Source organism: Haliotis rufescens, unplaced genomic scaffold (assembly GCF_023055435.1).
Source record: "Haliotis rufescens isolate VD_foot unplaced genomic scaffold, xgHalRufe1.0.p SCAF_9, whole genome shotgun sequence".
NCBI lineage: Eukaryota > Metazoa > Mollusca > Gastropoda > Lepetellida > Haliotidae > Haliotis > Haliotis rufescens.
The window spans coordinates 42,198,068-42,212,467 of record NW_025964383.1 but is presented as its reverse complement, the minus strand read 5'-3'; the positions used below and the strand labels follow the sequence as shown (position 1 = coordinate 42,212,467).

The 14,400-nt window shown below is 40.6% G+C and overlaps 1 protein-coding gene across 2 annotated transcripts in view; it reads right to left on the bottom strand.

Moving 5' to 3' along the window:
- The window catches only part of LOC124111072, a 71,080-nt gene that overhangs the window by 12,402 nt on the left and 44,278 nt on the right, over positions 1-14,400 (bottom strand). Inside the window, exons 2-3 of one of the 2 annotated variants that reach the window (XM_046470621.2) lie at positions 6,878-6,951; positions 1,029-2,653 (exon numbers count right to left, since the gene is read on the bottom strand). In XM_046470621.2, coding sequence (XP_046326577.1) covers positions 2,427-2,653; positions 6,878-6,947 — 297 coding nt within the window. In that variant the 5' untranslated portion in view covers positions 6,948-6,951 and the 3' untranslated portion in view covers positions 1,029-2,426. Of the gene's footprint in view, positions 1-1,028; positions 2,654-6,877; positions 6,952-14,400 lie in introns of those variants that run through there. The other variant, XM_046470622.2, reaches the window with a different exon arrangement.

Below are 14,400 nucleotides of genomic sequence, written 5' to 3'. Positions count from 1 at the left end.
ATTTTATAATATTATTCCCTGTTATAAATATATACATAAGATAAATATTAAAGAATCAGATGTCTGTGAAGAATGTGGTCAAGTGGATACACTCCAACACTATTTATTTTACTGTCATAACGTCAACAGATTTCGGAAATTCAATGTATTTTGTTATATTTCAAAAGCTGTTTATTCAGATTTAGTCATACAGGATTAATGCCACTGTGTCTTTACAGGGTTCATACTAAACACTTCTCATTCTCAATCATTTAATTATATATTATTATTAGCGAAATTGTATGCATATCGCTCGAGAGTAAAAGTTAAGTGTATTTTTGTTGATTTTGTAAAAGAACTAAAGGATATTATACACATAATGCAACAAAGCAAACGTGAGGATAATTTAGATTTAATTAGAAAAATAGACTTCGGCTTAGAACAAGTTGTTTGATATATTAACTGTTATTTTGGTACTTGTTATTCTAAGTAATATTAATATTACACCCAGTCCCATACCTCTCGCCTTGAGATTCTGTAAGGGTTAATTGTAAAACTGTGGCAACTATCTTGAGAATAACAGTTTACATTTCAAAAAAAAAAGAAAAGAAAAAAAAAGGGTTTATGATTTGAAAAAGCTATTCCCGAAATGCACTTATTAATGCCTGGGCTGTTAATTAAACCATAACTAAATACAAAGATTGGTTCCAGACTGACATGTTGGGCAAATGTTACTTTGAAGCAACTAATCCAAGATGGCCGCCAAAGCCACGGCGTACAAAATAAATGACATATCATGGCTTGCAGACAACAAAGAGGGATAACATAGTTAAGGTCCATGCACCTGTGTGACAAGATTACGTTCGCGATCAGTTCCATGCAAAGATAAATGTACATAATTATAGATGACTCTTCCAACCAGATATACATGTGCACGACAACGCCAGTTCAGTCGTGGTAACTTGATACATGCCCCACGGTTAAATGAGAAGGCAAAGATGGTGTTATACAATTTATACTTACCACAATCAGAACACAAAACACATAAACAAACTAAATCAGTTTATTTATAAAATCTAGGTAACTGCACTTGAGCGAGATGTTATGGAACTCAAACACTTCAAAAAGCTTAATAAGCATAAGACCTGTGAATGTGATACAGTAAGTTTCTTTGAAGAAATAATAGATGTGCTGTAAAGAGTCATTAGGAGTTTAGATTATTAAGATGCACTAAGATAAGAAAAAACATTATTAAAAACACAAAAGGGCTGCTCTAGGAAAAGTAATTACCCAAAAATCTATACTGTGAAAAAAGCAATTGAAATTGCATTGTCCTATTGGAACTGCTCTGTTTCGAAAAAAGTTATTTGTACTATAAGCATCTCACATTGAATAGATTAGGAACTTTTGATGAATACAGCATGTATTTGATCTCTATAAGTAATAAATCATCAGAGCAGACACCTAGTACTGCAAGTAAAACGACAGGTGCAGACTGACGTCATTTGTGCTTCAAATTTGTGATGGTGAATGTGAGCTCCAGCTGCAGTGTGTCCTCGAGTTCTACACGAAACTGTCCGTTGATGCGCTTGGTTGCTTATGTGAAGCACAATACACACATTTGTACGACTAACGTCAAACGACCATTAGAACATGTCCTTGTCACTCAAGATGGTTGCGAAATGTCCGGTGGTCGTGTGTTTGCTTAGTGTTTCCATGCCCCTTAAGAATAAGAATAAGAATAATGTATATATATCATAACTTATAACTTCTACGGTGTTATTGTAATTTAATTAATATTTATGACTACGGTCCGTCGTCACATATATCCTCTTCTCTAGAAAAACATAGTTATTTATCAAATTTGTGTGACGACGTGGTTATCAATAAGTACCTTTTGGATCACGTGCTCACTGAGAGTCAAAATCTTAAATTTGACAACAGAGCATGTACTGCCTATAACCCCACGTAGAATATTAGAAATTTTATTGGTTGCTTCCTAGTCTTCCAGATTTTATTTATACGAACCTTTGTATTATGACGTTGGATTCTAACACACTCAAACATACTGGTCAGGATAAAACACCATGTCCTAATATTAAAAATGTAGTCTCTGTGTTGATAGAAAACATTAAATCACCTTAGGGCCTTTTCAATTCTAACCCTCACTTTAGTCACTAACCCTCAAAAGGCTTTGCCGATGAAACGTTGGATTCTAACACACTCGCTCATATTGGTCACAATAACATTACAAACAAATTACTACTGTGTATTAAGCTCTTGGTGTGTAATATTGCTCATTAAGGCATGTTAAGACTATGTCCCAAACCCAGTCCTAAAAGGCAAACACACGCTCCTCCCCTTCTCACACGCTGTCTTGATGAACGAGATAGATTAGCTCCAATAAAACTTGATGAAAGTGAATGTAGTAGCTGGCTAAACGGCCTCTACTTCTTAGAAACAACGTCGCCGTCCAGGTCGACGCCAAGGACGTGCTTGCCCTCCTCGTCCAGCTTGAGCTCCGCTGTTCCGATGTCCTTGAGGGGGTCCATGCCGATCTTGCAGCCTACCAGGTACACGGCCTTGGGGTCGTCATCCTCCTGCTGGATCAGGTACTTGAAAGTACCGTACGGATCCTCCTTGTGCTGCCTCATCACCTTGTACTCCTTGTAACCTGCAACAAGGGGAGGTAATCATCAGGGGTGGTAACTTCAAGGAAGGGAAGTAACTTCAAACAAAGGAGGTAATTGGTTTGGATAACCGTCGATAGTACACTATGCAATGTATATTGAAGATTCGATGCCATTCAGATTTAAAAAACATATTTGATATTTTTAGATCAAAGGAATTGAATACTATTTGCATACGTTTTTTAAAATATTGTGAATGTCATATTATTTGATAAGCCGTTATTTAGCAAATATGTTTCGTAATATGTTGGGATTGTTTGGAAATCTAATGGTAATATGAAAGAAAGTTCAATCATTGAATCAGTAAGAAAAAATAAAGATTATATGAATTAACTTTGTTATGGGAAGCGAAGGATTTCCATCATGATGTGAATGTTATTACTTGCATGACACCGTTTACACACAGAGTAGTATCGATATTAAAAGAAAACATAAGTAATTGTATTGCACAGCAGTTAACATGGATGGACAGGATCGGCTTCATTTTCGAAATAATGTAGGTTTAGGGTGAAGACAGTGGAACGGCATACGCAATTCATGGAAATATTTGGTTAGCTGTATTCCTTTAATGCATCAGTTAATTTAGAGTTGGCATTGCCCTGAGGAGGCGTTGTCAGTTGTTAGCCATGAGTATAGGGGTATCATTAGTTCACATTCAACGTAATTTACCAACCCTAGGTACATGTTTCTACGTTAGTGGGACAAGGTGATCCAACGATGTGAGAAGCCTCAATTTAGCGTTGTCTGTGTCTACACACAGGACGAAAAAAGGACGTTTCCCAGCTTGGAAAGAACATGGAAAACTGATCTTTCCAATCTCTCCAAACTACACGATATTAATCATTTTGAACCAATGGTTCCAAGTAGATCATCATTTCTCCCAAACTTCCAAACATTCCCACAACTTTCTAAACATGATAATCTCTAAGCTTTTAAAATATGCTATTTCCGTTTTGAATTTTTTTATTTCTTAGAAGGGAAAATTTGGAAAAGAACACATTTCTTCCAGTGACTTGTCTTATCCGAGTGCACAACACACCTGGATTATTATCCCTAGTCTCACGGCGTAATATCCATGATCTTAAGTTTCAATAGGCTAGGCGACATATATCTCCAGTCAAACCTCGCACACATACGTTCAAAATAGTTGAAGGAAGAAACGGTACGATAATTACGTTCTTTTACTAATCATTATGGGGCAAGTAGGCTGTTATATACAGGTCCATGTATGTTGAGATAAAAACCGCTTGAAACGGTTATCGTGATCACATTTCCACATTTGTGGCTTTAATCAACGACAAATATCTACACCAGATTCTTCGTTAATTGTCTTAATCACTCAGGTTATTATACAGGGTTTGATAAATGATGCACGTCCATTATTACTGCCAGATGCAAATAACTTCATTGTTGCACTACCAGCCGATGGAAGCATAAATCTACCAGCTTATAATTTATTGAATTCATATGCACGATGTTACCTCCAGGGTAAGCATTTGGAATGCATTTATATAGCCTTTGGGTCACGTTGTTTGCAATGTATAAAACATGTTGGCTGATTGGTGTGATATGCCCCACATGCGTTGGTCAATATGATGAAGGCATCGATGGTGTACCTTGTGATGCTGCGACCAGAAGATGGCGTTAAATGATAATTTAATGCATGTTTACAAAATTCATCTTTATCCATCATCCCACATATGCAAACCTCATCCTGTTTAATTGGCGTCGGGGTTAGCTTAGTGGTTAAAGCGATCGCTCGTCAAGGCGAAGGCCCGGGTTCGATTCCCTACAAGGATACAATGTGTGAAGCCCGTTTCTAGTGTCCATCGCCGTGATATTGCTTAAATATTGCCAAAAGCGGCGTCAAACCATACTCACTCACTCATCCTATTCATTTGGCGTCCTCGTCATGTGTTCACTGTTCATCATGTTGTTATAATGTCATCCTCCTGTTATGATTTTTACCACTCTTGTTGATATTGCTCATGCATAGCTGTTCTTAATGTTAATCCGTCACCAACCATATGTAATTCTGTACCAGGCTCACACGATTCTTTCTTACTTGACAACGGTATAAGGATCTATACCCTCACATTCTATACTATCACATTATAGAAGCTTTTATCCATAAATCGTGTCCATTGAACGATTTCGACTTTCCGACTTTATAATAAGCATATAATCATCCGACGAATGCCTATCAGGCACCCCATATGCCAGAAGTTTGTTTCTGAAATGAAATATATGTTACACCTGGAAACTGACCTGGGATTGCTAAAGGTTGGACAACATGCAACCATGCCACATGCAGTTTGTATTCATGTTTCTGACACGTAGATGCCAGTATGTAGTATAACTCCAATACATGGTAATGAAGCAATAGATTAGTGAATGATGGTAAATATGAAGGTTTTTATAATGTGTCAAATTGTTACAAGAAATTTGTCTTACCATGATAGGTTCATCTCGGGCAAACGCCGGCTGGTGGCTCTGAACTGTCATCCAGGTGTTGATGAAAACATCAGGTATTTCGTATATTAAACATGAGTAGCACTTCTTGTTGTTTCAGACAATCTGCATTATGGAAGGGCTTGCAACTTTATAGTGATTGCTGTTATGTTAGATCAATGGCGTTGAGAATCATAATTTCGCGCCACGTTAAGATGTTGAGTATGGATATATGTCCTTCATAATATAGGTTTGGTCTTAGCACAAACCTACAAATTAAGAAACATCTAATACCAGTACATTTGTTTCCTGAATGGATTTGTTTTATACATGGAAGTAACTCCAGCATGGTGTTTTATCATGCTTTATCAATGTATTAGGAGCAGGTGGCCTGTAACTGGAATAAACTTTGTAAGTGTGTGTGTGTGTGTGTGTGTGTGTGTGTGTGTGTGTGTGTGTGTGTGTGTGTGTGTGTGTGTGTGTGTGTGTGTGTGTGTGTGTGTGGATATGTGACGTAATATAACAAGTATGTTCACATGCTTGTTGTCTTCATAACCAATAGGTCATGGAAACTATGAACTATAAAGTGACGTACTAACTTACTCCACCACTTATTCATCCACTGATTCGTTGTGCCGTACAGCTGCGTCACTCGTTACCTATTTTAACCTGTGTACGTATTTATTTTCATTGCTCTCTCTCTGTCTCTCCCTCTCTTTCTTTTCTCCCTCTCTCTCGCTCTCGTTCTTTCTCTCTCTCTCTCTCTCCCTCTCTCTCTCTCTCTCTCTCACACACACACACACGCACAAGAAATAACACACAAAGACTGTTTCCATCTGTTTGCAAAATCTTCTTTTTGGAAGTTTTGCCAATTTGCAAATTCTACGTAGGAACACACGACACACAACTCTGCTGATACTAGGCATAAACACCAATCTCGGGGGCTAAGTATCTAAAGAAGGATCAACTCTGTTGCACTGGAGCCGTCATCCCCGAGACAGCTGGCGCTATGACTGACGTGACGACTTAAGGGGAGGTAAGGGGAATACTCACTACTAGGGTTGATGGTTGGAGACATGCTCGATAGATAGATAGATAGATAGATAGATAGATAGATAGATAGATAGATAGATAGATAGATAGATGTCTCAAACCATCAAAAAAACCTGTGAAACAGTGGCTTGAAACATTGAAACATTATGAGGGACGTGTGGTCCGTCTACACTAAAGGAAATGGAAGTAGGCACTCAATGCATGGAGAACACACCTACATACACCCTACCAAAACACCAGAATATACAATTTTCTTATAGAAGACAAAGTACATATTTCATCAATAAATACATTACATTAAAAAATGAGAGATAGGATCATGTTTACATTTTCGACTGAACACATGCAATAAGTTGATAATGGATATTGATGCAACTGTCGGGAAGTACATATACTAATCAAAACAAGTTAAGGATCACCCTTTATTGGATGGCTGTGTGCTGAAATACGCAGCAACCATGACATATTAACAATATAAAACAATCGGGTATTCTTTAACTTAACTGAATAGTACATAATTCTTTTTATGCTGATTGACAAGTGCCAGCAGTACTTATCTATATTTCACATAAGTATGGACTGACAATACTAATTTACTGGTCTGCTCACAGTACAATTAGGGTAACAGTGCTGTGCACACGACCTGGTGGGCAGCGTGGGAACACTGTCGAGGCCACAGGTGGCGGTCTGTGACTGATACTCACCATCACCTTTGGCTGCAACCTCCACAGCCTGCCACTTGTCTCCATCCAAACTGTCGATCAGGGACTCCATCACTCTGGAATAACACAATGTTATGAGAACAAGGATTCCATGACGACGAACATGAAAATGATGATGATGGTGATGAGTGAGTGAGTATGGTTTTACGCCACCTTTAGCATTATTCGATCAATATCACGACGGGGGACACCAGAACTGGGCTTCAAAATTTGTACCCATGTGAGGGATCGAATCAGGGCCTTCGGCGTAACGAGCGAACAGAAGAAGAAGAAGAAGAAGAAGAAGAAGAAGATGATGATGATGATGATGATGATGATGATGATGATGATACTGAACAACTTAAGCATCGTTTCCCAGGCCAAAGCATCGTTTCCCAGCACTACATATCGCAATGTTTTCGAGCGAAATGAAGCTTGATTTAGCAGATGGTCTCATCAGTTTTAAAAACAAACAGCAGTAAATTTACATGAGCTCTCGTAGGTTGCTTTGGGTGTTGTTACTAGAGTGCAAGGTGACCCAGCCCCGAGACAGCAGACAGTGTGAATGCACTATCTAGGTGCTGGCATGTGTCGAACTATTGGTGTACATCAGGCGCTTGTCCCATCGCAGATACTGTACAACAAACAGATGTTTACCTTTGGATGCTTAGCAGGAACGTATCCTTCTGCCGGAAGGCATACATGAAGGTATGGAGACACACTGTGTATCGGGCATGAAGCGAGCGTGAGTAAGTTTGCTTTAGCGCGCACATCGAATAGTATTTCAGTTATATGTCAATTTCATGTCAGCTTGACTTGGGGTCAAGGTGGGACAGACAGACAGAAATGATGCAGGTCTTTGAAGAAACCAGCAGACATGGATCTGGTGCTTGAAAGTGCACATAATCAGGATGAATCTTGCATTGAACATAAAACGTCAACCCCAGAGAAAAAACACAGATTTTCCGCAAATGCTATAGAGCGTAAATGCAAAATAACGACTAAAATTATATGAATGGATCACTGCAAATTAGTGATGGCACCAGTTGTTCGCGAAAATGGTAAGCATGTCCTGCCCTACCTTTCACAGCGACAGGCCACGATTTGCATAAACAGTAAGTGGTGGGTGTCGGACGCCACATACCAGTACCCCTGTCATGCGACGGTGGCATTGTTCCACAACAGATTCCTGGCAATGCTCTGGGTACTGGGCCTCCCGTGCACTCTCTACAAAGACCGGTTAGTTATATTCTCATGACCAGGTAACATTCTAACGTAAGCCAGCGGTATTCTGGCAATGTCCATGTTGCATAACGGACGAGTGATACTTTGTGTAAATAACATGTTTCCTGTCGTAATGTTGTTGTATGTATGGATGATGCTGTGTGTAAATAACTCGTTGGTCAGTTCTGAAATAACGGGAGACGACGTAGTAATTGATGTGTAATGGCAACGCTAACTTGATAACCTTTTGTCAACAACAGGCTGCCATACAATAGCATTCCTGCTGGTAATGGCTCCGGCTAGAAAGTACACTCAAGGATAAATGTACTACCTCAGCAGCGCTTTTTTGTTTGTTGTTTAACGCCGCACTAAGCAATATTCCAGACATATGACGGCTGTCTGTAAATAATTGAGTCTGGACAAGACAATCCAGTGATTGACATCATGAACATTGATCAACGCAACTGGGATACAATGACATGCATCAAGCAAGTGAGCGAGTCTGACCACCCGATCTCTTTAGTCGCCTCTTACGACAAGCACAGTCGCCTTTTATGGCAAGCATCGGTTGCTGAAGACCTATTCTACTCCGGATCTTCACGCAAACCGGTAAACCACTGTGCTGCTTCGTTGCAAACACATAGTCTAGAGTACAGTTTATGTGCTAGGACATCGTCTGAGCTAAATACACATAGAATGAAACTACGTAGATCCTGGGGACGGGGGCAGCCTAGTGGTTCAAGCGTTCGATCGTCACGCCGAAGGCCCGGGTTCGATTCTCCACAAGGGTACAATGTGTGAAGCCCATTTCTGGTGTCCATCGCCGTGATATTGCTGGAATATTTCTAAAATCGGCGTAAAACCATACTCACTCACTCATAACGCCAATCGGGAAACATTCCGGACCTTTCCGTTAAACATTTATGTATAATTACTGCGACCTTCATATAAACCAATGATTCGTTCACCCGGCCATTTGATAAGCAGGACATGTTTCACTTTGAACTGTTCAGTCCGGATAAACGGGTGTTCAATGTGTTTATTTGTTGTTTTTGATGTTTTTTGTTAGTTGGATAACACGGCAAGATTCCAGCTAAATGACAGCAATCTCTTAAAATTCGAGTTTTGACCTGACAAACCAGTGATTGACATCATGAGCATCGATCTATGCACACTGGGATACGATGACATGCATCAACAAAGTCAGCGAGCATGACCACCCGATCCCAATCGCCTCTTACGACATGCACGGGTTGCTGAAGACCAATTGTAACCTAGCGAATTCTTACCAATTCTAACTGGTGATACATGTGAGTTTTACGGAAATATATCATTAATATTATAAACATTTAAATATCATAAACATGTGACTGATATATTCATCACAAACACAACAGCATACGTCTTAAGCTTTTCATCTGGACGCACGTGTGGTGAGCCCTTTTCGTACAAATCTCAACTAGGAGTAAGACAGCGACCAATTAAGAAGACACGGGGGCACGTGTACTATCACAGTACCGTGACGTGCATACACGTGTGTGGGGGTGGGGGTGTGGGCTGGGTGTGTGTGTGTGTGTGTGTGTGTGGGGGGGGGGGGGGGTGACTGCTTGTAATAGTCCTGACTGGTGCCAATTTTATAGTACTTGCCCACTGAGATACCATGCCGCAGTTTAACATGAATACCCCACTAAGACACAGTATACTTAATCCGAGCCGACCAGTCCTTGTTTTAGCTCCTCAATGCCGAGCACCAGGCAGGGTATCAATAAGCACAATCTTTTAACGTCTTTTGGTATGACGCGGCCGGGGATCGAACCCTGGACCTTTCGCTTTCCGGGCGGACGCTCTACCACAGAACTATGATAACCGTATATAATACATCACATCGATTAATCGTTTTTTGTTTGTTCCGTTTTTAGCTACCACCACACATTGGTCTCGACTTTCTTTTCCTGGCAGTGCAGTGCATACATGTTCCTGATATGTCTGCCATTATAGATATTATATACATACTGCTGACATATTCATCCAGAACACAATGGTACCTGTCATTCAGTATTACCTTTTGGACACACGTAAGTTGATACGTCTTCATACATATCTCATCTTTGAAACATATTACTGAGACACGTACCACACATGATATCATAATACCGTGAAGCTTGCACGACTGTGTTGGCAGCTAAAGAATGACAGCACCTGTCAGTACATGTTAGTGGTACTGCTGGTATATGACCCATTGTCACACACACATTGTCACATATGACGAGCACTGGTACTTATGACAGACAGCGCATGTGTTGATATTCCTCAGTGTTACTTCATCATAATTGTTTCTAATTAGCGAGATCCGTCTGTCAGAAGAAAGACTGGCCATTTATTTGTGAGGTTCCTTTGGTGCATCATTGTATGTTCTCCTATGCTGTAGACAGCAATAATGTTCATCCCATTTTCATCTCAATGATCTAGAAAAAGGTAAAGTGTGGTTGACAGCGTGAACACGATCTGTCTAAGGACGTCGTATCCTATGATCAGCAGAGAATACAAAGTTGTCGGGAGTTTGTTTTTCCTCGAATATCCACAGGGTAGTGAGAGCTGAGTGAGTATGGTTTTGCGCCGCTTTTAGCAATATTCAAGCACAATTACGGCACAATGGCCTCACACATTGTAGCCTTGTCGGGAATCATACCCGGGTCTTCAGCGTGACGAGCGAACGCTTTTACCACTAGGCTACCTGACCGCCCCTCTCATTGGTTGAATAATGTTCTTATTGTCATAAATAACCTTGAAGTCTTTCATGATTTTAACGAATGAGAGCATTTCTTGATAATTATCTTTTAGTTTCATATCATTCCCAAATAAGAAAAAAAAACTTTATTCGGCTTGGCGATATGAATACCACTTTATTTGAATGCTGTCGGTTCCAAATATTGAATACTCAATAACACCCGCAAGTCTGACAACACGTTATGTTAATGTCAGACGTAATTAATATATACACCTTTTAGTTTTCTAAATGCGGGAGACTGGGTGATAACACGTTGGAGACCGCCTCCGTGTTGTCGTTGATAGAGCGTCTCCCCAGAAAGCGGACCGGCGGTGGTTTGATCCCTGGTCGCGTCAAACAGAAATGCGTTTATATATGGTACCCTGCCTGGCGCTCGGCATTAAAGGGAGAAACTGAGGACAACCACACACACAGCCACACGCAGGCACACACACACACGCACGCACGCACACACACACACACACACACACACACACACACACACACACACACACACACACACACACACACACACACACACACACACACACACACACACACACACACACACACTCGTATACCAGCACATGTACACACCCATACACACACACACGCATACACACACACACGCACACACGCACGCACGCACGCACACACACACACACACACACACACACACACACAAACACACACACACACACACACACACACACACACACACACACACACACACATGTACACACCCATACACACATACACACGCATACACACACACAAGCAGGCACGTCGCTACGTCAGTGCAGTAATCATGAACACGTCGTTAAATCCCTTTTCACCTCAACTCAACTGTAACATGACGTGTCTCGTGTGCAATATGTGGAGCGCATTCGTTTTGTCACCGACGCGCCATGACTTGATTATTGCTAAAAAACACACTAAACCACACCTACAATCTATGTTCGTGTGTACTACAACAAATTGTTTATGTACTGTGTGGTGTTTGTCCTCGGTAGTAAATATATTGTCTCCACTATCGACAAAATCAAGTCCAGATACCCTCCATCACGGAAAATGGTTTCAGAGTCCGTTATCTCTGCTAAAAAAAACTCATGTTCTACATCATAACACCCATATGTCTGAACGTGTATATCATCAAGGGGACATATTCCTGATCAGATAATTCGGCCAAGGTATTATTCCTGCTGTAAAGTCGATACCAACGTCCTCGTATATCTGCGAACCCTTTGCCAATCTCATGATGATACCTCAATATGAAACAACAACAGAGCGGTGACTTGTTCCAGAATATATGTTATCTTCACGAGGATCCTATACGTGTCATTAAATACACACCTACTTAAGCACAAATCTGTCACAGATACCTTTGCAACTCCCAAGACGCGATTCCGCTATAAACAACGTGTTTAAATGGAAATAACCCAACACAATCCAAAGCGTTTGTGGAGCTGGATATTGTTTCAGATGACGTTACAATTTACCGTTTCTACGACCGGAGAGTTTTTGCTAATTCTTCTCACATGTTTGATGGTCGACTGATATTTATATATATAGAAAACTACGCTGACTTACACGCCGTGCACAACAATGCCGACCGTCGGAGTGGTCGCTGAAATTGGTTTAGCATGCGCCACAGAGGTGTTGAAGATATTGTGTTTCTCACCACCTTCCGGTATCTAGTATTTAACATTTACGGGTCAGGTTGGTTCTTGTGAAGGATTGTAACCTTGTTCCGTTTGACTGAGGAACATGCTCCCCATATTGTTCTCATTTCCCAACCCCCAGAAAGAGCATGGAAAAAAGCTAGACTAGTCGCTTGGTTATTTGGACAATGTTTTTTTTCTGGGGTTTTGCATGAAGGGATTTCAAGACAAATATACACTGACCACGGAACATATGTGGGCGAACGTTCCTGTACGGTAATTCCCCGAGAGAGGGTTTCTAAAAGTAGAAATATCTCGATGTGTAGTGGTAGGATGTGAATGAAGGATACAAAGGGTAGTTTCTTGTTAATATGCATACTACTCAACGGAAGTTAAGAACACAAAAACTTTTTCATGCGACTAAAGTAAACCTGTCATGCACATCAACAGGAGATATGAAATATTCGTGTGCTCTTTAACTTCTTTTGAGTAGTATATTAGGTTGCCTCGTCTCAGTATCAGCCTGTACCTATTTTGCCATAATCAGTGTACGATTCAGTATATTTGGACACCTTGATTCTCAGTGTACGTTTTTGTTTAAACTGGACCCTTTGATTCACAGTGTGCGAATCAGTCTAAAATGGACACATTGATTCTGAGAGGACGAATCAGTTTAACTGGACACTTTGATTCACAGTGTACTAATCAGGTTAGTGTAGATACCTTGGTCCTCGGTGTACGATTGTTTAAACTGGACTCCTTGAATCTCAGTGTATGATTGATTCAGTGTTAAGTGGATACCTTGGTCCTCAGCGTACGATTGTTTAAACTGGCCTCCTTGAATCTCAGTGTATGATTGATTCAGTGTAAAGTGGATACCTTGGTCCTTAGCGTACGATTGTTTAAACTGGACTCCTTGGTTCTCAGTGTATGATTGATTCAGTGTAAAGTGGATACCTTGGTCCCCAGCGTACGATTGTTTAAACTGGACTCCTTGGTTCTCAGTGTATGATTGATTCAGTGTAAAGTGGATACCTTGGTCCTTAGCGTACGATTGTTTAAACTGGACTCCTTGGTTCTCAGTGTATGATTGATTCAGTGTAAAGTGGATACCTTGGTCCCCAGCGTACGATTGTTTAAACTGGACTCCTTGGTTCTCAGTGTATGATTGATTCAGTGTAAAGTGGATACCTTGGTCCTTAGCGTACGATTGTTTAAACTGGACTCCTTGGTTCTCAGTGTATGATTGATTCAGTGTAAAGTGGATACCTTGGTCCCCAGCGTACGATTGTTTAAACTGGACTCCTTGGTTCTCAGTGTATGATTGATTCAGTGTAAAGTGGATACCTTGGTCCTTAGCGTACGATTGTTTAAACTGGACTCCTTGGTTCTCAGTGTATGATTGATTCAGTGTAAAGTGGATACCTTGGTCCCCAGCGTACGATTGTTTAAACTGGACTCCTTGGTTCTCAGTGTATGATTGATTCAGTGTAAAGTGGATACCTTGGTCCTTAGCGTACGATTGTTTAAACTGGACTCCTTGGTTCTCAGTGTATGATTGATTCAGTGTAAAGTGGATACCTTGGTCCCCAGCGTACGATTGTTTAAACTGGACTCCTTGGTTCTCAGTGTATGATTGATTCAGTGTAAAGTGGATACCTTGGTCCTTAGCGTACGATTGTTAAAACTGGACTCCTTGGTTCTCAGTGTATGATTGATTCAGTGTAAAGTGGATACCTTGGTCCCCAGCGTACGATTGTTTAAACTGGACTCCTTGGTTCTCAGTGTATGATTGATTCAGTGTAAAGTGGATACCTTGGTCCCCAGCGTACGATTGTTTAAACTGAACTCCTTGGTTCTCAGTGTATGATTGA